Source organism: Nicotiana sylvestris, chromosome 3 (assembly GCF_000393655.2).
Source record: "Nicotiana sylvestris chromosome 3, ASM39365v2, whole genome shotgun sequence".
Lineage (NCBI taxonomy): Eukaryota > Viridiplantae > Streptophyta > Magnoliopsida > Solanales > Solanaceae > Nicotiana > Nicotiana sylvestris.
In genome coordinates this window covers 156,396,257-156,421,694 of record NC_091059.1, presented here as the reverse complement: position 1 = coordinate 156,421,694, position 25,438 = coordinate 156,396,257, and the positions used below count along the sequence as shown (strand labels likewise).

Sequence of the window (25,438 nt, the reverse complement as noted above, 5' to 3'; positions counted from 1 at the left end):
GCGTGGGGGACATAGGGAATTCCAAGGCTTCTTGGATTCCACAAATGTTCCCCATGCTTTGATTAAAATAACATCATGCTGGAAATGACCAAATGACCCATACGCCCTTGACTAAATATAACATGTAGCACATAGGATGCCGAAAGATTGTCTATTATTTTCAGGTTGCTTGTCCTAGACGGACCCAACCCCTATGTTGAGTACCCTAAGTCAAATGCACATGATGCAAATAAACGTTCCTACTAGGGATCCGGCATGAAGTCACGTTATTCTATGTTCAAAACCTGGGTCGGTGTTCTAGACAGTGTACCCGAGCGGACAACTCGAGCTGAGGAAGGAGCTCCTTTCCGGGAACCAAAAGGCCAGCCGGCTTAGAAACTTTCCGAGCCTCTTTTATTCAGGGTATGACACTAACAGAATAGGGAGTCTCAACCAGTAAGCACATCCCCGGAGGTAAGAAGAGAAAGGTTTCGGCACAGTTTATATACAGTTCAAATAATATCAAAGCGGTAAAAGCAGCATTTAGCACATTAGGCTCAAAACATGTAATAATCAGATAATAAATAAAGCCAAATAATAACAATTATTCTAAGCTCGAATTCTTAACCCTGAACCAGTGGTTCTGGGTTGAAATCCCCAGCGGAGTCGCCAGAGCTGTCACACCTCCTTTTTCCGCGCCCGAGGGGCGCAGGGGAGTTTTTTTCCAATTAAAGGACAACCGAAACGGGATTGGTTTATTTATTTCAGAGTCGCCACTTGGGAGATTTAGGGTGTCCCAAGTCACCAATTTTAATCCCGAATCGAGGAAAAGAATGACTCTATATTACAGTCTGCGTACCAGAAATCTAGATAAGGAATTCTGTTAACCCGGGAGAAGGTGTTAGGCATTCCCGAGTTCCGTGGTTCTAGCACGGTCGCTCAACTGTTATATTTGGCTTATTTATCTGATTTTTAATACAATATGAACTTATGTGCAAATTTATCTTTTAACCGCTTTATTATTATTGTTTTTTATAAGAATGTGAACATCGCTTAAAATATATCTTTGGACTGTGTCACATGAAATGCACCCACAATCCGAAACATATTTTATTTGATGTTTTAGGATTTGGATTTGGGTCGCATGAAATGCACACCCGAGCTTAAGAAAGTAAATTATTAAACACGCGCCTAAAGAGACTATCGCGTTATTATTTTGCGGAGGCCGCGAAATTCGCTAAACGACCCTCCTGAATTCTAAGTAATTTTAAACAAGTATTTACTGAGGGCCCCGCAATTTGTATTTTTATTCGGCGAGGCTCATCTCATTCTTATTTTTTAAAGAATTTGCAACGTCATGGAAATGCATCTCGGGCCACGCCACAATCAATGCGCCCGTGACTAGAGACATATTTCGACTCCGTTGAGATTTGGATTTGGGTCACATAAATGTGCACCCGAGCTTAGGGAGATAACATTATTAAAGGCGCGCCTAAAGCAACTAGCGCATTATTATTTTGGGGTAGGGCCGTGAAATTTGCTAAACGACCCATCCCGGAATCTAAGTATTTAATACATATACTTTGTGAGGGCCCCGCAATTTGTCCCTTTCATTTGGCGAGGCTCGTCTCATTTTATTTTTTTATTATTATTATTTATTTATTTATTTTTTTATTTTTTTTATTTTTTTTTATTTTTAAAGGGATGCCATTTTTACGCTTTTAACCATACTAAACCTTACAGCTTCTTTACAACTAAAATCTCATAACTTGTTAGAGGTTTAATAAAAGAGTTTTAGCGAATGAGTATTTCGGGATTAGTAATAACATGTACTAATAATAATTTTTTTGAATGAACTAAGCGAAGTAAAGGACGAACAAATTAACGTCAAACTTGTGTCATAGAACAACTAGTCAAACTTAATTAAACGTCATCAAATAAATAAGAATAACATAACATGAGAATGAACCAAAATGCAGACAATGAAACATAGGCAGAAAATTTCCATACCAATTTTTATATTGCATCTCAAACATTCAACGTAAGTTTATTTATCTAATACATCGAGGTTTACTAACCTGAATAAACAGAAACGCATAGAGCCATGGACCGAACCTCAACATCGACTTCAACGGACGGACTCGACGCGCCGGACCTCGACGAACAAAGTCGACCTCAACGGACCGCACGACAACAGTGAAAGAACAACGATAACATCAGCTGAAGCAGTGGTGGTCGCGTTTGGACAGTATAGCTGAAGCAGGGGTGTTTGGACGGTGTTCAGTGGTCGTTTGTTCCACTGCTGGGCGTGAGGAAACGACAGGGAAACTGGATGTTGCTGTTGGTCGTGGCACTGGGGCAGGTTACACAGCAGCAGCAGCAACAGCTGCTGCTCGACGGGGTGATGGTTGTTTGACGATGGTTTAGGGTGGTCGGAGGTTTTGGTGGACTGGTTTTTTTTTGTCGACTGCTCCTTGGGACGTGGGGTTTGGGTGTTTGTTGACGATGCAGGCGAGACGGAGAGGGTCAGCTGGCCGGGACGGAGTGGTCGTTTGGTGATGGGTGGTTGCAGGTTGGCAGTGGGTCGACGGAGATGGTGCGTGGGGGTGCGACTGGTTGTTTGGTCGTCGGGCAGTGGTCGACGGACTGGTTGCGAGACGACGAGGGAGATGGTGTCGTCGGAGCAGGTGGGTTGGTTGAAGGTTTTGGACGTGAGGGTGGTGGCGTTAATGGAGGTGGTGAGACGGAGGGTTTGGACAGTAGGGTGTTTTAGGTTTTCCAAAGGAGACGGAGGAACAGTGGTTTGTTGATGGGCAGCTGGGAGGTTGACGGTGGTTTTGGCGGAGGTCGACGGACTGGGCTGGAGTTTTGGACGCTGGGGGAGGTCGTCCTGGGTTATTTCACGCTAGGGTTTCTTCTTCTTCTTTTGAAGAAGAAGAAGACGATGAACAGTAGTCTCCCTCCCAATTTTTCGAGTCCCCCCCTTTTCTGTTGGCTTTTGTCCGTGTTTTGTAACACAATGCCCATGAAAATGAGCCCCACGCGTGGTGGGGTTCGAGGCATATGTCCCCCACGCGTGGTGGGGTTCCCCACGTGTCCTGGACACGGTTTATTATGGGTTAGGTCCGAAAATTAGGCCTAAAACCGGGTAGTTTAAACCCGAATATTATTCTTTTGCCCGGACCCGAGAAATAGGAACACGTTGCTTAACTAGTCCTATGTAAGCAAAATAACTACCAAAAATAAGATTAGTATTTAAACAAAACTATATCTTTTTAAGTATTTTTCAAGATTTAAAATAGCTACAACATATTAATAAAACTATTTTTGTAATTTTCATTTTTTAAATATTAAGATAAAATATGAAGCAATATTTTTTTGTATTTTTCAAAGTTAAAATGACTATAGAATATTAATAAAACTATTTTTTTGTAATTTTCGTTTTTTAATAAAGACAAAAATATAAAGTAATATATTTTTTTTTTGTATTTTTCCAAAATTAAAGCGACTACAAAACATTAATAGAATTATGTTTTTTTTGTAATTTTCGAAATTATATAAAGTACAAAAATAAAGTGCAATTTTTGTATTTTTCAAGTTTATGAGAGATACATAAACTAAAATTTATATATATTTTTTTTGAAATTTTCTTTTAGCAACAAAATAAAGTAAAAATAGTTAAAATAGCTATACTAGACCCAATTTCACATATTCACGCTAAAAATGTGAAAATTCTCGGGGAGGGTCAAAAATCACGTGCTTACAAATAGTATGTAAAACTACAATACTAAAAGTCATAACTAACAATGAAAAATAGGAAGAGGAAGGAAAAAACTCGTGGAAGAATTCCCAAGCCTTGCTCCTATTGTGTCTCTGCCTTCTTAGGTCAAATCTATGTCAAAAATATGTCCTCTTCTTGTTCTTGGCCGGCTTCCTTGGTTTAATATAGGGTTTAGGGCTTAAAATCCCGTGTTTTGCACTTTGGTCCCTGAAATTTACGCATCCTGCCGTGGTTCCACCGCGGTCGCGCCGGAACCGCGGCCAAACACCCTCTCAGATTCTTCAGTTGTCCGCGACTGCCCTCTGTTGCGGTTCTGCCGCGGTTCTATCGCGGTCGCGGTTTTTGACCTGTTTCGTTTGGAATTTGGAAAAACATAAAACATGAAAGTTGTATCCCTTTGAGTTAGCTTTCCAACCATATATTGTGGAGCTCAAATGAAGTTCTGAGTAAAAAGTTATGTCTATTTTACTGGACAATGCACAATATGCCTCTTCGAGTTTTCGTTTTGTTGTTTTATCATCCGTTGATCCCCGAACGCGATCCCGGCTTAATTCCTTGAGCTATTACTCAGACTTCAAAGCTCCAAACTACTTAAATTCATTACATAACATCTATATAGCTCGGAATCACACCTACAAGGCATAAAACACACAATTAGTGCAAAACACTAGCGATTAAAGCGCAAACTCAACTAAAGTGCAGTAAATTAGAGTGTAATAATCGACTAAAATACGTAATTATTGCCTATCATCACACGTGTATCAATCTCGATGAATGAGTTTGTTTAAAAAATTAAATAACATTAAGAGTAAAAACATATAGACTTTGAAGATTTAAAAGCCTTTCTAGTTTTTGGAGCTATTTTCAAGTTTATTTTTTACTTTTTTTTTTAAAATTTTAAGTTTATTCTAGAAGACACAAACACAGTCTGCTAACTAACATAAGATGGCTTTTTTTCTTCGTCGCAAGCAAAATGCAAGTTGTTCTACTTTTTAAATCAATATACAGTATAATATTATTCCTATTAGATTAAAAAAGAATAAATTATATTACCAAAATAGAATACACCAGCTCCCCTTTTAAATCATAAATACAAATTAGTAAATTTTAAAGTGCTAAATATTAAAAAAAAAAATTATAATTTTATATATGAAATTTATGTTTAAAAGTAGAAAAAACCTATCAAAATTTTTTCTTGGAGTTTCTTGCTTTTATAAAATAGTATTAATAAAATCGAATAATAATAATAATAATAATAATTATTATTATTATTATTATTATTATTATTGAAAGAAAATAATAAATATATTGACAAAGGAAAATCGGGAGAAATTCAAAAATAGCAAAATTTATAAGTAGTCATTCAAAAATAGCCACAGTTTCAAAAGTAATCGAAATTTAGCCACTTTTCATGTAAAGATAAATCTGAATGAAACACTGTTCAAAATCCGAAAAAATACTCTAGTATATTATACTGGAGTTCCAGCATAAGTATACCGGAGTTCCAATATAATATACCGGTCCAGTATAATATACTAGAGACCGGAGCACCGGTGCTCAAATCTCCAGTATATGATACTGGAACTTTCCGCATGTTAGTGTTCCAGCATAATATACTGGAAGTTCATACACAGATACACCGATCTCCAGTATATTATGCTGGAACTTTCCGTGTTGCAGCAAAATAGTAGTTATGTTTCAATAACTTTGTATACACTGGCTATTTTTAAAATGACCAGTCCGAAAACTGCTAGCTCATACTATTTTTACAGGAAAATCAAGTTAGCATGTGAGTCTTAATTGGTCCGACTGTTGGACCATGGGCCCACCAGACCCATATATTTTATGTAATTACGTTTATCTGAAATAGCAAAACATATGGATTCTCTAATATCTAAATTATAGATCTAAATAACATATTTGTTCAAAAAGTTAATATAACTGATAGAACAAAAACTTATTATTACCTTAAATTCCTTATAAGAAATACATTTTATATCTTATCTTTATTTTACTTATCTAATTGAATTTGTGCTTAAAATTTAAAATAATTATAATTATAACTCAAAATGTAGCATGCCATTTGTAAACTTATTTATAGATATAATTTTACTCATAATTATTTATAGATATTTGTAGAACATATATTTTATAAATTTGGTGGCAGGTAAAAATATTGGTTTTGGTTTACAATGTATGCTAAACTTCAATATTTTAAACATAGAATTAGAACTTAGCCTCTTTTGCTTCGGTTATCTTACTATCATGCGGTTGTTAATGGTTCTTGTTTCTGCTTTTTTATGACTTTTCCTTTACTGTATTTCTTTTACTATATTGTGGTTATGCTTTTTTTGAGCCGAGAGTCAATAGAAAATAACCTCTCTATCTCCGCAAGGTATGAGTAAGATCAGCGTACACACTATCTTTCTTAGACTCGTGGATTAAATTAAATTTATTGTTGTTGTTCATAAAGTTAAAACTTAATTTTTACTAATAAATTTCAAAGATACGTGTAAAATTTAAATTATAAACTAGAAATTTTTAGCCTTTAATAATTTTTTTAAGTTGTTTGTTGTAAGGTGGATTGTAAAAACCCTTTCATATGTTCCCCCTAAAAGTGCACTGCATGTAATTCTATCACATTAGAATAAGAATTCCTAACCCTAGAAAGAGCTTTAAGTGCACGAGATTTTATTTTGTGACTTTTTATTTGTTATCTTTCAATTGACTTTTTTTTCCTTTTCTAAAATGGTAAAGAATTAATTGGTTATAATTTTATACAAAGATTTAAGACTCCTAAATCTAAAAAGAGTTCGAAGTAGATGAGAGTTTCCTACTTTAACTTTTTTGGGCGTTACAAGGAAGTATCCAACTGAAAACTTTAGTTGATTTTGGTATCCTAAATATTAGGAAAATAATTAAATAACTATTTTTATATTTTCGAGAATAATTAAATGGATATTTTGTCTGGTATAAAATATATTTTAAAGGATAAAAAAAAGCGAATGATATTTCGCTAAGGGCATTCGTGCTTTTAATATAGTATAGATAGATAAGTAATAGTAAATATGTTAACATTTATTCTTGTATGACAGTGACTGTGTTGAATTACAAAAATCCTAATTCTTTTAATCCGTTACAAAAAAAAAAAAAGTCACTCGTTTTCTTAAAATTCGAAATGAGTCATAAATTTGAGTCAAGTGTTTTCCTTTGATGTAGCTGTTTGGCCAAAAAAAAATATAGATCTTGGTTCAAATAATTAAGTTTATTTAAATAGGGGTTAATCTTAGCTAGCAATAATATTCCTAAGATGGAGTTCTTGAAAAAGCAACAAATACTATGTAGTTATAGTCGGACAGACGATAGCATGTAATAAATATTCTAGAAATCAAAGGCTATAATGTAGTATTCAATATCAATGAATAGCAATAAATGACATTTAAGCAAATAGAATGAATGTAAAACCCAAAAAAGGATGAAATAAGTGATGTTCTTTCTGACAATGATGAATGATAGACAATCCCTTGAATATTGAGTTATTCTCGGATCTAGCGAAAAAGAATATACAAGAATCTCAGTGAAAATGTGATGTTTGTATCTCAGCAACGAGATCCGATTCTCTTTCTCAAGTCAAAATGTATTTTTTACAAATGAATATCGCATATTCCCTATAACTATGTCTCTTTCTATTTATAGGGAACATGTTCCTATAGACCCTAATAGTACAAATGCAGAGAATATTCCCTAGAATATTCTCCGTTAAGTCATATCTGAACACTAGCCATTATAACTCTGTCAAACATGCTCGACTTCGTCCTCGATGACGTCTCCTCGACTTCAATCTTGCTGACTCATCGACCATGGCCTTGTTGATAATCAGATTACTTCGGCATTGTACCCCAAGAATGCTTTACTGATATCATTTCTACTAAAGATGGATTTGGCCCATACAGTTAGTCCCTCCGCTTATCGAGGTCGTTCCTGATGACGAGGTCGATTAGCAGACAAGGTCATTCGTAATACGACTCCATAGAGTTGGTTGGAGTCATGGTCGTGGAGATAAGGCTACGTGGCCTTTTGAGGTCCGCATATTTTGAATTCCTTGAATTACCCGGGAAGTCAGTTAGAGCCATCTGATCCAAGAGTAAAGGTGACGTCATGATATTATGTGTCATAATGATGTTGTTTCTCGATGCATTGCATCGATTCAAGTGTAACCCCTAATTAGCTATGTCGTTTTGTTTCCCGCACTAATCATGACCCCCTCATTCGATCTTGGTGCCTCTCGAACCTTATAAATATGAGAGGGTTTATTGATTCTGGAACTTTTCCAAACCTTTTCCCATCCTCAAGTGGTAGCTTCCTTCATTCTCTTTACAGAGCCCTCTTTACCCTCTATTTCTACGATTCACCTTATTCCTCATTCCCTCTTGCTTGTCACTTTCTCTAACTATATTGGATCATGTCTAACGTACCTTCTAAGGCCCCCTAAGCAATGGTGTTCCCTACTCGTGGGGAGAGTGTTTCTACTGCCATTGAGGATGAAACTTTCTCGTCGGTGGAGGAAATAGTACCGCGCATCCCTGACTCCAGATCCGATTTTACCAAAGCTTCTAAGGTTGTACCTGCTGATTTTCGATTAGTGATGACGGTAAAGGAGTTGGCAGAGCTTAAGGCCAAATTCGGCCTTGCCGCTCATTTCGAGTTGATTCTCGCTATGGGAGATACGGTGTAGGTTCACCGCCCCGAGTACTGTGCCCTCTACGCTTATCCTTTTCAAGTCTGTTATTCCCTTTCTCTCCTACCGTTGGTCGAGGAGTTCTGTCACTGCTACGGTGTTTGCCCAGCTCAGCTTGTGCCATACGTTTATAAACTTATAAAGATGCTTACCAAGTTTGTCGAGCTACCCGAGGTCTAGTTGACACTTCGGCACTTAATACATTTGTTCGCCCCTAGCTTTTATAGGGGAACGATGCTGAATCTTTGCCATCGAGGGGGAAAGTGTTTGGTGGTGAAGATGGACGACAAATCCAGTCGTCAGTTCCAGTTCTTCTTCTTAACCGAAGACGTGGTGGCCAACATCAACGGTTTTCCTGAGGCTTGGAATTATGCTAGTAAGTACCTAATTTCCCTACTCGTATGTAGATGATTTTTCCCCTGTGCTTTGTCGTTGGTTTTGACCTCTTGTCTTCTTCTTATGCAGCCAAGACCTCGCCTCCACCTTTGGTTGCTCACATTTCTGACTGGGTCGATCGGCTCCTCTCTCAAACAGTAGGGATTCGTGAATGGCGAAGTTTTTTTAAGAAGTTTGGGCCTGCTCTCCCTTCGACTGGTAAGTTCTTTTTACCACCGGTGTCTTAACTCATTTTTTGTCTACCTTTGTTGACCTTTCCCTTTCCTTGTGTTTTCTTAGCTTCGGATAGGGGATTTTCGAGGTGGTCGAGAGCTCCTGCACCCGCATTTTGAAAGAGGAAAGCTGCTTGCCCTCGGCTCCTGCCCTTGCTTCGGCTGCGACTGATCCTGCCTTTGACCCAGTCCCTCCTATTGTTGTGCTTGAATCTGTCTTTCCTTCGATCATGGAGACCCCGGCTTCTCCCTTATATTCTCTCATAGAAGGGGACAACAAACCTTTTCTAGGTGATGGAGATTTGATACCTCGTAAGAGGAGGGCAGTGGACGTCAGGGGAGAGAGGTCGGTGGCCGCCAATGTAAGAGATTGTGGTTCTGTCCTTCCGGAAACGACCATAGTGCATATTGGGGAGAGCCTGGAGGCTAGTTCCGAGGCCACTTGTTTGGAGGATATGGATATACGACCTATGGGGGATACGGTCGAAGGCATGGTGGTCAGTGATGGCCCTATTCTTCCAAGAAGTGAAAAGGCCTCGTCTTCTAGGGTTGCGGCGGGCATACCTTCTTCGGTCGATGATAGAAGAAAGGTTGTTGTTGAGGAGGATGTTGGATCCAATTCCAACATGGATGTAGACGCGCTAAGGATGATCGACAAGGGGCTTACTCAGCTTGAAGTGAGGTCGGAGGAGGGTTTGAGGACTATTACGATCCCGATGGATCGTAATCTTCTTGTGGACATCGAGAAGATTATCCCTTCTATTGTCCCTCTTTGTTCTGAGATCGAGGGTACAACCCTCAAGACTATAGATGACAACTCCATATCAAACAACATTGTTGGCCTCGCCTTTCGGATAAGTACATTTGCTATTAGTTGTTTTCCTTTGGTTTTGTTCTTTCGTAATCTCTAACTTCCTTTATTCATTTTGTAGACGTCGTCTTAGAAATTAAGAGTTCTCATAGGGAGCATAGGCGTAAAGATATCTATGTGAAATTGAAGGACAAGTACTTCAGGTGCCTCGAGAAGTATTGGGAGCTTAGACGCCAGTTTCGTGAAGGCGGCGATGTGCGCCAACTGAGGGAAGACTTGAAGGCAAGAGACGAGGAACTAGTGTGGATGGTAGGTAAGTGCAGCGTATTGGAGGGGATGTTGAGGATCAAAAAGGAAGAACTTGAGCTCAGCAAGGGGGTCTAAGTCCAGTGCAGTGATCTCGAAGCTCAGGTAGTCATGTTGCGCGACTAGCTTGAGGAATGTCAATTTAGCGCAGAGGCTCTTAGTGGCGAGGTCGCTGAGAAGCAAGGGGAGCTAGAGAAGGCAGATTCTGTGTGGTCGGAGGCTTGGAGGAAGGTGGAGTCCTTTGAGGTGGTGATGCGGACTCTCCGTTCCGAGCGAGAAATTGATTTAACGACGGCAGGCTCAAAGAAGAACGGCTCGATGAAAGGATTAGGGAGTTGGAGAGAGAGACTTCTAGCCTCTACGATCGAGTTGTTGCTCTAGAGGACGAGAAGTCCCAATTGCTGGCACAGCCGTCCTCTTCCCACACTTCAGATTTTCCCAATGTTCCTCGGGAGTTATATGAGGAGTGGATTCAATCTGAGGCCCAGTTAGATGTCTTTCGAGATTTGCATGTGGCGGGATCCGTTTCTGAGGCTGCCCCTCGAAGATGTTTTTGTTAAGTCTCGTGAAGCTCGAGTCATTTGTGGGTATGATGCCGCTACGCTTAAGGCTGATGAGGACGATGTCACACCCTTTTTTTACAAACCTCGCTAAACTCTCTTAAATAAATAAAAAAGATTTAGTAAAGCTCGAACGGTTTCAATTATGAAAAGTGACAAAATATTATGTTCAAAAGGATTAACTCACAGTCGCCACCTGATATTGATTTCAGTGTGTCAGGTCACCGTTTTTTAAAAATAATTTTTTTTAAACACTTTGGACTCCAAAACTAAGTCTACACCAGAGATTCGGGTAAGAGGGTTCATTTGACTCGGGAAAAAGGTATTAGGCACTCCCCAAGTCCCGTAGCTAGTACGGTTGCATACTTGGTCTAGTCGGCTTTTAAAATATTCGAATTGAGATTATAACACACAAAAAGAAAATAAACAATCAAAAGAGGCTCGAGGTCGTCCCCACCTAAATGAAGGAAAATTAAAAGAAGAAAAATTAAAGTTCTAAATTATCCAATTACAGAATACTACGGGGCATTCCACGGAATAAAATATATACAAATCCTTTGGGGCATTCCCCGGATAAATTTAACTAAGGGAACAACCTCTCACCTTAAAACTAACAGAAATCCTAAAGATTGCCTACCCAGGTGTGGTCGGCCTAGTCATACTCCTAGCGAACAATGTCATAAAAATAAAGTAAATAAAGTAAAGTAACAACCCAATTTCTTTTGGTTGCCTTATAATATTCAACCTCCGACCCCAAATCAACTTTAAACCAACGATTCCACAAATCCAAACTGCATGATTCCTTAATGCCTCATTCTTTCAATTCAAATCAAAATAGCCTGCTTCTCTATAATTAATCAACAAACCAAGCCAATAAGAAACTAATATAAAACATCAAATGCACACAACTGGGTAAACCAACATCAAATTGGAATTTCATTCCATATCAAGACACATGCGGAGGATCAGTGAAGATTAATTAAAAAACAAAGTTAAGAAATGGACCTCAATGAATGCAAGATCTCCAATGCTAGCCAACTGACCAGAAAAATGGACTGCGATCGGAAATAAAATGATAAGAGCTAAAACCAAACCTCGAACGGGTCACCGATAAATCGGATCGGCATCACCGGCACTGGCATGGAGGAGTCCAAAAATAGAGATAAACGCGGCAAAGAACAGAAGCAAACGACACTGTGCCATCAGATTTGCGATAGAGAAGAGAGCGAGAACTAAAGTTCAGAGTATCGAAGAATTGTCATGGACGAAAATGAACCTTTGTATAGTGAGTTGACTGGTTAACTTCCGCCAATAACGCAAATTCTTTGATGTTCATTCTCTGCCCTCTTAAGCTTTCACGTTCTTTTTTTCAGGTAACACCGGCGATGGTAGGCTGTTGGCTGGTGGGAAACGACGACGAACCAGCTGGCAGCGGAAGGGATCTAAACGGCGGCGACGAAAGTGAAGAAGGAGGCCTGGTTCATTAATTTGGGGGTGCGGTTGTGTGTGTTTGTCTAGGTTTTTTTTGTCTTCAAGGTTGAAGAAGGGATAGGGGAATTTTGGAGATGAGTGACGGTGGCCGGCAGCAGATTCCGACAGGTTTGGGAGGGTGGCGGCGGATGGAGTAGTTCTTTTTGTTTTTTTGGGTTTTGGGGGTTGAAGATGGAGATAAAGTAGCTAGGGTGGGCGGCTGGAAGGTTTTTGGGAGATTGGAGTGACGGTTGGTGGTGGGGTTCTTTTTCTAGGGTTAGCTCTAATGTCTAAGGTTTTGTAAAGGTATGGGAGAAGAATAAAAGGGTAGGGTTAGGATGTGGGTTGTCTAACTTGGGCCTCTTGTAAGAATTCAATTTGGGCTCATAAATCCTACAAAATTGGGCTAAAAAAAGGCTGAAAATCTAATTTACTTCTAAAAATACTTATCAGAAGATATAAAATAACTCTTAATTGATTTTAATAAACTATTTTATTTAAAATAAAACTAAAAATTAAAGTTGAAACTATTTTTTTGGTATTTTTAAAGATTATATTAAAATAAAATAGGTTCAAAGTAATATATCCTTCTAAAAATATCTAATACATGAATTAAATAGAGACATATGGAACTATTTTTTGTAATTTTCAATTTTGTTCTTAAAATAAAGTAAAAGAGTCAAAACTAGTTAAACTGGCTATATTTAAACCTAAACTAATTGTTTAAATGCTATAAAGTATAAAATCTCGGGGAGAGTCAAAAATTGCATGTCTACAGACGAGGGGGACGAGAGCGTAGACCGGCTCGAGGAGAATGCCTGGTATGATGCCGCATATCCTGAGGGCGAAGACGACAAAGGCGAGGGTAATAATGGTCAGGGTGGCGACGCTGTTGAGGGACAAGTTGGCGAGGGCACTGATGGTCATGACGGCGATGACTAGTAGTTCTATTTTGATCTTTTTGTGTATTTTTGTTGGCTTCTTCACGAGCCTCTGTGAACAATTTATGGAATATAAAAGTTGCTCCTTATTGTTTTTTTCCCTTGTGTTCTTTTTTGTACTTGTATGTTTTTTGCCTCTATTGTTTGCTTGTTCCGCTTTCATGGGAGTACCTTAGGATGGGTTTTCCGACCTTGACCGGTATTATTTCCTCAGTCCCATAGACAAAAAAGTAAGGCATCTCTCATGTGCTCGTCTTCGTAGTTGTTCGATAGACTCATAATACTTCTGGTAGCATTTCCGACCATAGTCCCTAGGCGTCTTCGAGCTTTTTCTTCATGATATTTAGTATGGACCTATTGGAGGATTATGCTTGCCCATTTCCCACTGGATGGTATGAGGTTGAGAGTATCCTCTTGAAATGTCATTTCTTAAAGAATTCGACAATTTTCTTTCTTGTTAACTGAGGTCGTTGTCAAAGCTAATTTCCTTGGGTAGGCCGAAATGGCATATGATGTTTCTCCATATAAAGGTGATTACCTCATGCCCGTATTTAGGCGAATTCTCCTACCACCCATTTAGAGAAATAGTTAGTAAAACCAAAAGAAATTGTACATTACTCGCCCTGCTGGGAGGGGGCCCACGATGTCCATTCCCCATTTGATGAACAGCCAAGAGGAGGTGACAGAGTGGAGGTGTTCGCATGCTTGGTGAATAAATGGGGCGTACATTTGAATTTGTTCGCATTTCCTAATGAAGTCTGCGACAACCTTTTTCATGGTGGGCCAGTAGTATCTCGCCCGTATGAGGCATCTGACCAATGCTCGATTGCCGGAGTGTGCTTCGCAATGGCCTTCATGTACTTCTTCGAGGACGCGCTGGGCTTGGTTCGGGCCTAAGCACTTTGCCAGAGGGCCGCCGTAAGTTATCTTGTACATGTCGCTATGAAGTAGACTGTATCTGACCACTTGCATTCTCAGTTTCTTGGCCTCATTTTTGTCGCCTGCGAGTGTTTCGTCCTGCAAATATGCGTTAATACGATTGCTCCAGTCCTAAGTTAAGTTTATTGTCCTTACCTCAACTTAGTATAGTGATGACTTGAGGAGGTGGACTACGCTTTTATCTGCGGTTATGATGCTTTTAGTAGCTTCGGCTAGTTTAGCAAGGCCATCTGCCACGACATTCTGTGCTCGTGGGATTTGATTGAGCTGGCATTCATCGAACTCAGACAATAGCTTGCAGATTTCGATCTAGTATTTTTCCATCTTAGTTCCTTGATTTGGGAAGTCCCTATGACTTGGTTGACTACGAACTGGGAATCACAGCGGAGTTTCAACCGTTAAGTGCTAGCCTTAACCGTGCAATAACGACGTCATGTTTGGCCTCATTGTTAGTTATATCTTGACACCTTTTAGACTGGCAAATTACTTCACATGTTGGGACCTTGAGTACGAGTCCCAATCCGGACTCTAATGCATTGGATGCGCCATCGGTGTATAGGACCCAGAGGTCTTGTGTTTGGAGGGAAGTTTGGACGGCTTCCCTTTTGACTTCAGGCATTATTTTAGCATTGAAGTCGGCGACAAAGTTGGTGAGCACTTGAGACTTTATTGCCATTCACGGCTAGTATGTGATATTGTGTTCACTTAGCTCGATGGACCATTAGGCTAGCCTCCCTGATAGCTCGGGTTTATGCAAAATGCTCATCAAGGAAAAAGTTGTGACGACCGAGATGGGGTTGTATTAGAAATAGGGTCTAAGCTTCCGCGAAGCTACGACCAAGGCCAGAGCCAATTTTTCGAGGTGTGGGTACCTCATCTCGGCGTCAACGAGTGTTTTGCTAATATAATATATGGGAGATCGTGTACCTTTGTTTTCACAGATCAAGACTACTTTTACTGCTACATCGAATACGGCTAGATAGACGAGGAGTTTCTCCCCAAGTTCGAGTTTTGAAAGTAGGGGCGGTGATGATAGGTATGCCTTTAGTTCTCACAGATCTTGGACGCACACGAAAGTCCATTCAAAATTGTTGTCCTTCTTGAGTACACCGAAAAATTTATGACATCTATCCGACGACCGCGAGATGAACCTTGATAGGGCAGCGATATGACCAGTCAAACTTTGGACTTGTTTTTTGGTGGTTAAGAGTTTTGGTATCCCTTTGATAGCTTTGATTTGGTCTGGGTTGACCTCGAACCCTCGCTGGGATACCAGGAAACCCAAGAACTTTCTCGGGGCTACGCCAAATACGTATTTCTCCAGGTTCAGCTTCATTCCATATCGTCTGAGTATGTCGAAAGTTTCTTTCAAATGATCGATGTGATCCTCTTCCCTTTTGGACTTGACCAACATATCATCTATATATACCTTTATGGTCTTAGCAATTTGGTCTTTGAAAATCTTGGTTACCAATCTTTGATAAGTAGCCCCCGTATTTTCAGTCCAAACGACATGACCCTATAACAATACGTTCCTTGGTAGGTGATAAATGTGGTCTTCCCTTGGTCTTCTTCCTCCATGAGGATTTAATTATAGCCTGAGTAAGCATCCATAAAACTCAATAGTTCGTGTCCGGTTGTTGTTTCGATGAGCTGGTCGATGTGGGGTAACAGGAACAAACCCTTCAGACATGATTTGTTCAAGTTTGTGAAATCCACGCACATCTGCCATTTCCCATTTTTCTTTTTGATCATCGCTACATTGGCAGTCCACTTTGGGTACTTCGACTCTCTAATGGAGCCGTTTTCTAACAGTTTTTCCACCTTCTCGCAGACTACATCATTGATGGAGGAGTTGAATTTACGTCTGACTTTCCTTACTGTGGGTTGGAATGGGTCGACGTTTAACTTGTGTGTGGCGATTTCCTTTAGGATTCCCAACATATCTGCATGGCTGAAAGCAAACAAATCTGCATTAGCTATTAAGAATTGACTGAATTTACCTAGTTCCTAAAATTTGCAGCCGATATAGGCCTTCTTGCTATGATCGTTGAGGTCCAATTAAATAGGGTCGAGGTCTTCTATGGTCGAACCTGCAGCCTCGACCACGTCTGGATCCATGATGACATCCTCGGTCTCTTCTTGCTTCGACCTCGACCCTGTTGATTTCTATGCCTCTTTTTCTTTGTCTTTTTTCTGTTGGATGGTCGTGTTGCCCAAGGCAATGCGGTAGCATTCTCGGGACATGCATTGTTCTCTATGTATGTTGAATATCCCTCATGGTGCTGGAAATTTAATTACTTGGTATAGGCTGGATGGGATGGCTCTCATGGGGTGTGTCCATGGTCATCCCACTATAGCATTGTACGTAGTGGCCTGGCCCATGATGTGGAATGTCGTATCCAGCATCACACCGCCAGCCAAGACAGGGAATGAAATTTCATGGATGTTCACTCAACTACATTATTAAAAACGGTTAGCGTGATGCAGCGCGACACTATCTTATCCTCCAGCCTCATTTGGGTAAGGACTCGAGGATGGATAATGCATACACCACTTCTATCATCCACCATCCGACTCATCGAAGATGATACTTTCTTCGAGTCCGTCGCACCTTTCGCAGGTGATAGACTGCTTGAGTTTGTGAGTGGTGGTGAACTTCATGCCATTGATAGAGGAATCGTTGCCGCCGTAGATGATCATGTTGATGGTACAAGCTGGAGATCGCGGCTTCTGGAAAGTTGGTCCTCCCCTTATCGCTTAATAGCTCTTTGAGGTGCCCTTGCCGTAACATATTTACGACTTCCTGTCTGAGGGCGATGTAATCTTCTATTTTGTGCTCGCGTTTCTAGGGGAATTCATAGAGGGCGTCGTACTTTCTGGTATTCGGATCTGATCTCATCTTTGGTGCCACTACCCTTGCTTTCAAGTTTCTCAAGAGCGTAGACTATTTCTGTAGGTGATACACAAAAATTGGGAGCAAATAATAATGGAGGCATACCTCTTTCGTTGCGATGAGTCCGATTACTTGGGTTGGACGGGCCTTCTTCATAGCGGGGGGGAGGGGGATGGTGGGTCTGGTAGATGCGAATACCATGTTAATGCCCCTCCGGTGAGGGTTTCGCCAAACTTTTTTAGCAAAATAGAGGACACTTGTTCCTTGGCGAGGTCATTGCCTTTCACGGCAGTGACATAGTGAGTCACATGATCTTTAGGATCGGTCGTTCCGTCGTATATCCTGAGGTAGGGCGGCATGTTGAAAGTCTTTGGTATGGCATGCATGGCTGCATCATCACTATACGGCTGCTCTACGAACCTGTCGGCGTCCCTTTTCGGCAGCAGCTTGGGAGCGACTGGTATCTTGTCAACTCATTCTTGGTGTTCCTTCCTCTGGTCTTGGAGTGCCTTATTTTCATTCTCCATTTCTTCCATCATCTTTAGAATGGCAGTGTGGGCATTGTCACATGAACTATCAGTAACATTGTGAGTTATACTTGTTGTTGGAGGGAGGGGTCGGTTACACTGCTCGTCTGTTTGTTGTATCGTGCAAGCCCTTGCATTTTCTGCAGTCATGCCTGGAGTAGGTTTGTTGAGGACGCTTGCTAGTGTGTCGCTCAGCCACACCTCGAGGAGTTTTTTCACAGTTGGGGGCGTCCCTTCCTCTGTAGACGTGGAGGCCCCTTTTCCGCTGGGTTTTGTTATGCTGCAGTATGGGGGTGACCTCTAGGGGACGCGTTGGGCGTCGTGTCCTCACCTACTGTTTTCACAGCTTTCGTTGGTTACCTTCTATGTAGGGTTTTGTATACACAAAGAAAGGAGATTTTAGGGGTTTTTAATATTAGCGACTTGCGTTAATTGTAGATCTACAGGAAACCAAAAATTTAACTTAGAAATCCCCACAGACTGCGCCAAATTGTTTGACGAAAAAATATAGATCTTGGTACAAATAATTATGTTTATATAAATAGGGGTAAATCTTAGCTAACAATAATATCCCTAAGATGGAGTTCTTGAAAAAACAACAAATATTATGTAGTTATAGTCGGACAGTGACAATAGCATGTAATAAATATTCTAGAAATCAAAGGCAATAATGTAGCATTCAATATCAATGAATAGGAATAAACGATATTTAAGTAAACAGAATGAATGTATTACCCAAGAAAGGATGGAATAAGTGGATGTTCTTTCTGACAATGATGAATGATAGACAATCCATAAAATTTTGAGTTATTCTCCGATCTAGTGGAAAAGTATAGACAAGAATCTCAGTGAAAAGGTGATTTTGTATTTTAGCAATGAGATTTGATTCTCTTGTTTTAAGTCAAAGTATGTTTTTTACAGATGAATGTCACATGTCCCCTATAACTATGTCTCTTTCTATTTATAGGGAACATGTTCCTAGAAACTCTAACAGTACAAATTCAGAATATTCTCCATTAAGTCCTATCTTAACACTTGCCCTTATAATTGTCAAACATGCTTGACTTAGTCCTTGATGACGTCTCCTCGACTTCAATTTTGCTGACTCATCGACCACGGCCTTTGCTGATAACCAGATTACTTCGGCGTGGTGCCCCAAGAATGCTTTACTGATCATTTCGACTAAAGATGAATTTTGGCCCATACAGTAGTCAATGAGGAGTAATAGATCATGTTTATCGTTTAGTCCAAATACTACTCCTAGTTCACCTAATATAAGGGATAATCGTAGACCAATTAGAATAATAGCCATTTGAATGTATCTACTACTCCTTCTTTAACCATTATCCTTGTACTTGAAAATCCAAAGGGGTAGCATAATTTAAGCAAACCACAAAAGGAAGACCGACTACTTTTTCTCGAGCTTGTGATGGAGAAATTAATCTCTCCAATTTTTCTTGTCTACTCAAAACAGGTGGTTGAGCTGCAAAATCCCTTCCCCTTCCCTTCTTTTCCTCTACATATCTCTCTCTTTAATTCCATATAATTAACAAGCCTTAATTAATTAAACAACTTATCGTTTCCTTTACCTTTTATTCAACTCCTCTCACTCTCGCATTCATGTATATTACTTTCCTGCAAAGTTGTTATACCTAGGTTACCTAACCAAGATTAATTTATGTGTTTCATTTATTTGTTTATTTTTTCTATTTGAAGACGAATGATATTGTAGTACTAACGTTAGAACGAAGAATAACGTAAAATGGCATTGATGATCAAAGGTATTAGCTTGCATTATCCGAATAATTTATCAAAAATAGAGCAGGAGAATGAAGGGTTGGCTTGTATACAGAATTTGAAATTTGGATCTTTGAATCCTAGCAAAGGTAAAGGGAGAAAGAATTTGAAGGTGACAAATGCCAGCAAGAGCAGTTCAAGGAATCAGCACACAATTAATGGGAAGAAAATAAATGGTGTGCATGTTGAGGAGTATCCATATTTAGGGCAAAGGGGCAATGATAATAATGTAGTAGTTGAGAAGACAGAAGGATCATCAAATAATTCAAATTATCTACTAGGGAATTTCGTGGATAATAGGTTTGTGTATAGACAATCCTTTGTGATTAGGTCTTATGAAATTGGACCTGATAAGACTGCTACCATGGAAACTATCATGAATCTCCTTCAGGTTGGTCCTATCTTCTTTTTAAATTTATTTATTTTTTGAATTCTTTTTCATTGTGGCGTCGAGGCAGCTTGCACGACCTTTGACTATTATATCATTACGCGCATGTTACCTCCCACTAGAACATAATCAGGTAAGTCACTTCACATAGGTTCACGGTGATGGGAAGAGACCTCTTATTATTCTTTCTATAGTGGAATTTGAAGCCCAATCGGGAGCGGAGCTAGATATGAATAACAATGTTCGATTGAATCCTCTATGTAGATAGAGAAAAAATGAGTTCTTTTGTTATATATAAACTGTTGAATTCCCTTGATATACGGAAAAGTTTTAGTTTAGTGACAAAAGGGCTCAAAGATTGCTTTTGATCACGGGTCAAATCCTAGGTGTGATATTGTAGTGTCTTTTTGAATCTCTGGATTCGCCACTGATCCTTAATCTACTCTGGTTTTCATCCAATTCATTAAACTTAAACCACACCTTTGGCCTTTGGATGCTTCTTTTGAATTTATTTTGGCTAAATACTAATGGGAGAATTCATGTCGAAAATGTCACAATATATTGCAGGAGACAGCTCTAAATCATGTGGCAAGCTCAGGGGTGGGTGGTAATGGATTTGGGGCTACCCGAGAAATGAGTCTTAGAAAACTCATATGGGTGGTCACTCGCATACAGATCCAAGTTGAACAATATAGCTCCTGGTATTCCTCTTTTTTCAATCTTTCCATTCTTGATATTTTCATTATAATTAAGATAAAGGTAGCAATTTTTCACCACAGGGGAGATGTGGTAGAAATAGATACATGGGTAGATGCAGCAGGTAAAAATGGAATGAGGAGGGACTGGATCATTCGTGACTCCAACACTCGCAACATCATCACAAAAGCAACAAGGTATATAAATACTTTAACTATAGGTTATGGATCGGACAAAGATACTTGAATCAGGGTAGACTGTCTACAACACACCCCCTTGTGTCGCGGCCCTTTTCGAGCCCTACGTGAATGATGGATACTTCGTGCACCGAGCTGTCTTTTTTTTCTTTTTAAAATGATGAGTATTAAAAAAGATACGTACATTATTTATGTGGTATTTTGCAGCACATGGGTGATAATGAACAGAGAAACAAGAAGGTTATCAAAAATCCCTGAGCAGGTCAAAGCAGAAGTTCAACCTTTCTACACCAACAGATGCGCAATTCCTACTGATCAAACGGATTCTGAAAAGATTGAGAAACTCAACGATGAAACCGCCGAAATTATCAGTTCTGGCCTTGCTGTAAGAAATTAAAATCATACTCCCCAAAAGAAAAAGATGTTCGATATAGCTAGCGTGTATAACCTTAACAAGTCATTTCTGATTTTGATTTTAGCCACGGTGGAGCGACATGGATGCAAATCAACATGTGAACAATGTCAAATATATTGGATGGATTTTGGAGGTAAAATCCTTTCTCTAGGCTGTTACAGTTTTAAACGCATATCCTATACGACCCGGTGCACTAAATTCCCGTTATGCGTGGGGTCCTGGGAAGGGCCAGACCACAAGGGTCTACTGTAAGCGGTCTTACCCTACATTTCTGCAAGAGGCTGTTTCTACAGCTCGAACCTATAGGATACAAGTCCCGTTCCTTTTGCACTATCGAGATATGCCTTGGTGTAGTAGGTTACTTACTTTATTTGTAATGGTACTAATCTCACTTATTATATATGAATAATTACCTGTCCAGATAAGTAAATTTGATAGTGTAAAATTCTATTATTCTGTTACTGAACGAAAACTACAACAATTTTCGTCTGCAGAGTGTGCCCATAAACGTATTAGAAGAATACAACCTAATGAGCTTGACACTAGAGTATCGACGGGAATGTCGCTTGTCAAATGTGCTGCAATCTATGACAACAATGAGAGAAATAGCAACAGCAGCAGCTAGTGAAAATGATGGAATTAGTTCAGATATGGAATGCACGCATCTGATTCGCATGGAAGAGGATCGAGCAGAGGTCGTTCGAGCCAGGTCTATATGGCAGACTAAGCAATGACTTAATTGTATCTAGTGTTATTCTTCTCTATATTCGTTCGTATGCAATGTGTATCTTCTTCTTCGTTTTCTTCTTCTTTATTTCGACGTAATTAATTAGAGAATGTATAAGTTGTTTCTCTTCTAGATCAGGAGCGGATCCACTTTTTCGGCAATGGATGCTGGTGTCCTATTGCCTTTAACTCGAACACTATTAGTATGTATTCATGCACATTTTGTATTTAAAAAGAAAACATATTTATTTGTGGCATTTGATTGTATTCTTGCTAACTACAGAGTAATTCTTTTGATTCTTGAGGCGGATATATAATCAATGACAGCAACGGATGTTGTTGTTATGAAATAAAGACTATAAAGTAAAGACAAGTATAGAGAGAAACGGATATATTATTCGAATTCAAACTAATGTACATAATGAACTGAAATCTCTTCTATTTATAGAAGAAAGGAAGCTGCTCCGTAAGCTGCTACTACAAGCTGCTGTGTAAGCTGCTACTACAAGCTGCAGTGTAAGCTACTATAAGCTGTTGTGTAAGCTGCTACTACAAGCTGTTGTGTAAGCTGCTACAAGCTGCTGTGTAAGTTGCTGCTGTACCTGATATGGATAATCTTCTACTGAGAGCAATATTTATCCATAACGGAGTACTGAATGGATAAGCTTATTATACCCGGTATGGATAATCTTCTACCGGGGGTAATGTTTATCCATAACTGGGTACTGAAAAGATAAGCTTATTATACCCGATATGGATAAACTTCTACTGGGGGTAATGTTTATCCATAACCGGGTACCGAAGTGATAAGCTTCTTCAGGAAGCTTATTTCCAATATAGTACTAAATAGATAAACATATTTACGGTGGAGTCCCATATGGATAAGCTTCTTCAGGAAGCTTATTTACAACGGAGTACTAAATGAACATCCATAATATAATATATTTATAACACTCCCCCTTGGATGTTCATTAAAAGATAATGTGCCTCATTAAAACCTTACTAGGAAAAACCACGTGGAAAAAAAATCCCAGTGAAGGAAAAAGAGTACACATATTTAGTAAGACGCATTGCTAGATGTCTCATTAAAAACCTTATAAGGAAAACCCCATGGGAAAAACCTTAGTAAGGGAAAAAGAGTGCATCGCATATTTTACTCCCCCTGATGAAAACCTTGTTTCAAATATTTGAGTCTCCGTGTAGGAGAAGTACTATATCTTGCTAGTAAATTAACAGAAAATGCTATGTTAGGCCTTGTAGCATTAGCAAGATACATTAGTGCACCAATTGCACTGAGATAGGGTACTTCGGGACCAAGGAGTTCCTCGTCCTCTTCTGGAGGTCGGAACAAATCCTTATTCACTTCAAGTGATCGAACAACCATTGGTGTACTCAATGGGTGCGCTTTGTCCATGTAAAAGCGTTTTAAGACCCTTTCTGTATAGGCAGATTGATGGATAAAGATCCCGTCTGCTAAATGTTCAATTTGCAGACCAAGACAAAGTTTTGTCTTTCCAAGATCTTTCATCTCAAATTCTTTCTTAAGATATTCAATTGCCTTTTGGAGCTCTTCTGGAGTTCCAACAAGATTTATGTCATCAACATAAACAGCAAGTATAACAAATTCTGATGCCATTTTCTTTATAAAAATACATGGACAAATAACATCATTTATGTAACCTTCTTTCAGCAAATATTCACTAAGGCGATTATACCACATGCGCCCAGATTGCTTTAAACCGTACAAAGATCTTTATAATTTGATCGAGTACATTTCTCAAGACTTTGAATTATATGCTTCGGGCATTTTCAATCCTTCAAGGATCTTCATATAGATTTAGCCAAATAAGTCATATAGGTTAAGACTTGTATCTAAATGGTACGACATCTTCAAGTGTCTGGACTGCTAGTCCGATCCTCACAATCGTTTACAATATTGTGCACTATATTGTATTAAATGTATCGTCGACGATCATTTTGTGTCAGTTCCGAAGCGACATAACTTGTGGAGATCTCATCACTTTCTTTATTTTCAGGTACCTGAACTTTTTGGGAGTTTCATGAAATGTTATGTCGTGGGCTCTTCTAGAGCTTATTTCCTCCTCATTATGATCATTTCGATCATTAGCTCCTACTATTTTTCAAGGATTGTTACCTTTGGAACCGATTGGTCTACCACGCTTCATGCGTACAGTAAACTCTATCCTTCAGGGACTTTAATTTTAATAGGAGCATTTGCAGCTGAAATATGATATTTAATTTTGGATCAGTGCTTCTGGCATTCGACTTGAATTATCTTCTAAGTGAGGATCATGATAATTCGATTCATATAGCATATTTTTCAACTGTTTATTCCATCCCCCAAATGTTAGAAAAACTAACATATATCCCCAATCATCTTTGGGAAACATATCTTTGTGTATTATGGTAGAGAAATTAATCATATACCACACAACAAAAGATAGTAAAAATATTTGGTTTCTGATCCTAAACCAATTGTGAAGGGAGGACTTATCATATATTGTTGATCTGATGCATACAAGTGCTGCTATATGCAATTTAGAAAATCTTAGACCAACACATGAAGCTTTGTTCTCATAAGCAATGGTTTAGACATTAATAGGAGGTATTCAATGCTAAACCAGCTTGGATATAAACCAGCATTATCAAGATGAACTGTCTTGATTTCATAATCTGAAAATTATGCTCTTAATCGAGAAAAGCAATTCCAAATGCCAAACTGCAGGTTGACAATAATTACACATGTAACCATCTCATATATGCACCTATAAGTGGTTCACATGATAGGTGAACGGGCCCATATTCACCTTTTATATATTTCAGAATCAGGGGTCTTAGTCCCAACTTTAGCTGGTATAATCAATTCATTATGAGAACAAGCAACACATGAGAATTCCTGAAGAATCTTCTAGTTCTTTAGTATATGCTTATCTGAATTCTCAAATAGCTCATTTAAAAATGGCAAATGAAAACTTCAAGTTTATCATGTCATGTGTTATCTCTTAGTAAACTTCTGGTTTACTATGGCATAAACTTTTGCTTTAGTAAACTTCTGGTTTACTGTGATACATGATATAGTACAAATTAAAGAATAAGGCAGGTAACTTCTCACATACATATTATTTTACCCCCTATGATTGTGGAAACATGAAGATTATCAATCTTCCAATCATTTGTAGTCTCAATATGATAGCCATTTGTATTAGTAAACTTCAGGTTTACTACAACATATGTTTTGACCATAATCATATAATATGAATGACATATTTGTATATAAGCTCTTCGAGAGCCTTAATTTATTATCCACAATCTAATATTTATCTGGCACTACTGGTGTCATGTATTCTTTAGGCAAACATTTAGCTCTTCAGGAGTTATTGATACATTTTGTACTATCAAATATTGCTCAGACACTGCTGGTGTCATGAGAGAAAATCACAATCAAATAAACAATGTATAACAATTGTTTAAGCACACGAAAACTCTTCTTCATAATATTTTTCCACTTCAGGAGGCAATTTCAACTGTGTTACTTCTTCAGGAGCAAATTTAAAATACGAAATATTGAGTATATATTCTCTCAATTATATTAACTCTTCTGGAGGTGAATTGTAATGTATTCACATCAAGAGCGCGTTCATA

General features: G+C 38.9%; 1 protein-coding gene across 1 annotated transcript; it reads left to right on the top strand.

Annotated features, from left to right (window-relative positions):
* The first annotated feature begins 18,917 nt into the window (after window positions 1-18,917).
* Window positions 18,918-22,032, top strand: LOC104235585 (palmitoyl-acyl carrier protein thioesterase, chloroplastic-like). The gene is made up of 6 exons (XM_009789382.2): window positions 18,918-19,744; window positions 20,309-20,442; window positions 20,521-20,634; window positions 20,842-21,019; window positions 21,114-21,182; window positions 21,544-22,032. The coding sequence occupies exons 1-6, from the start codon at window positions 19,319-19,321 to the stop codon at window positions 21,781-21,783; spliced, it is 1,161 nt and encodes a 386-aa protein (XP_009787684.1). The 5' UTR covers window positions 18,918-19,318; the 3' UTR covers window positions 21,784-22,032.
* The last annotated feature ends 3,406 nt before the right edge of the window (window positions 22,033-25,438 follow it).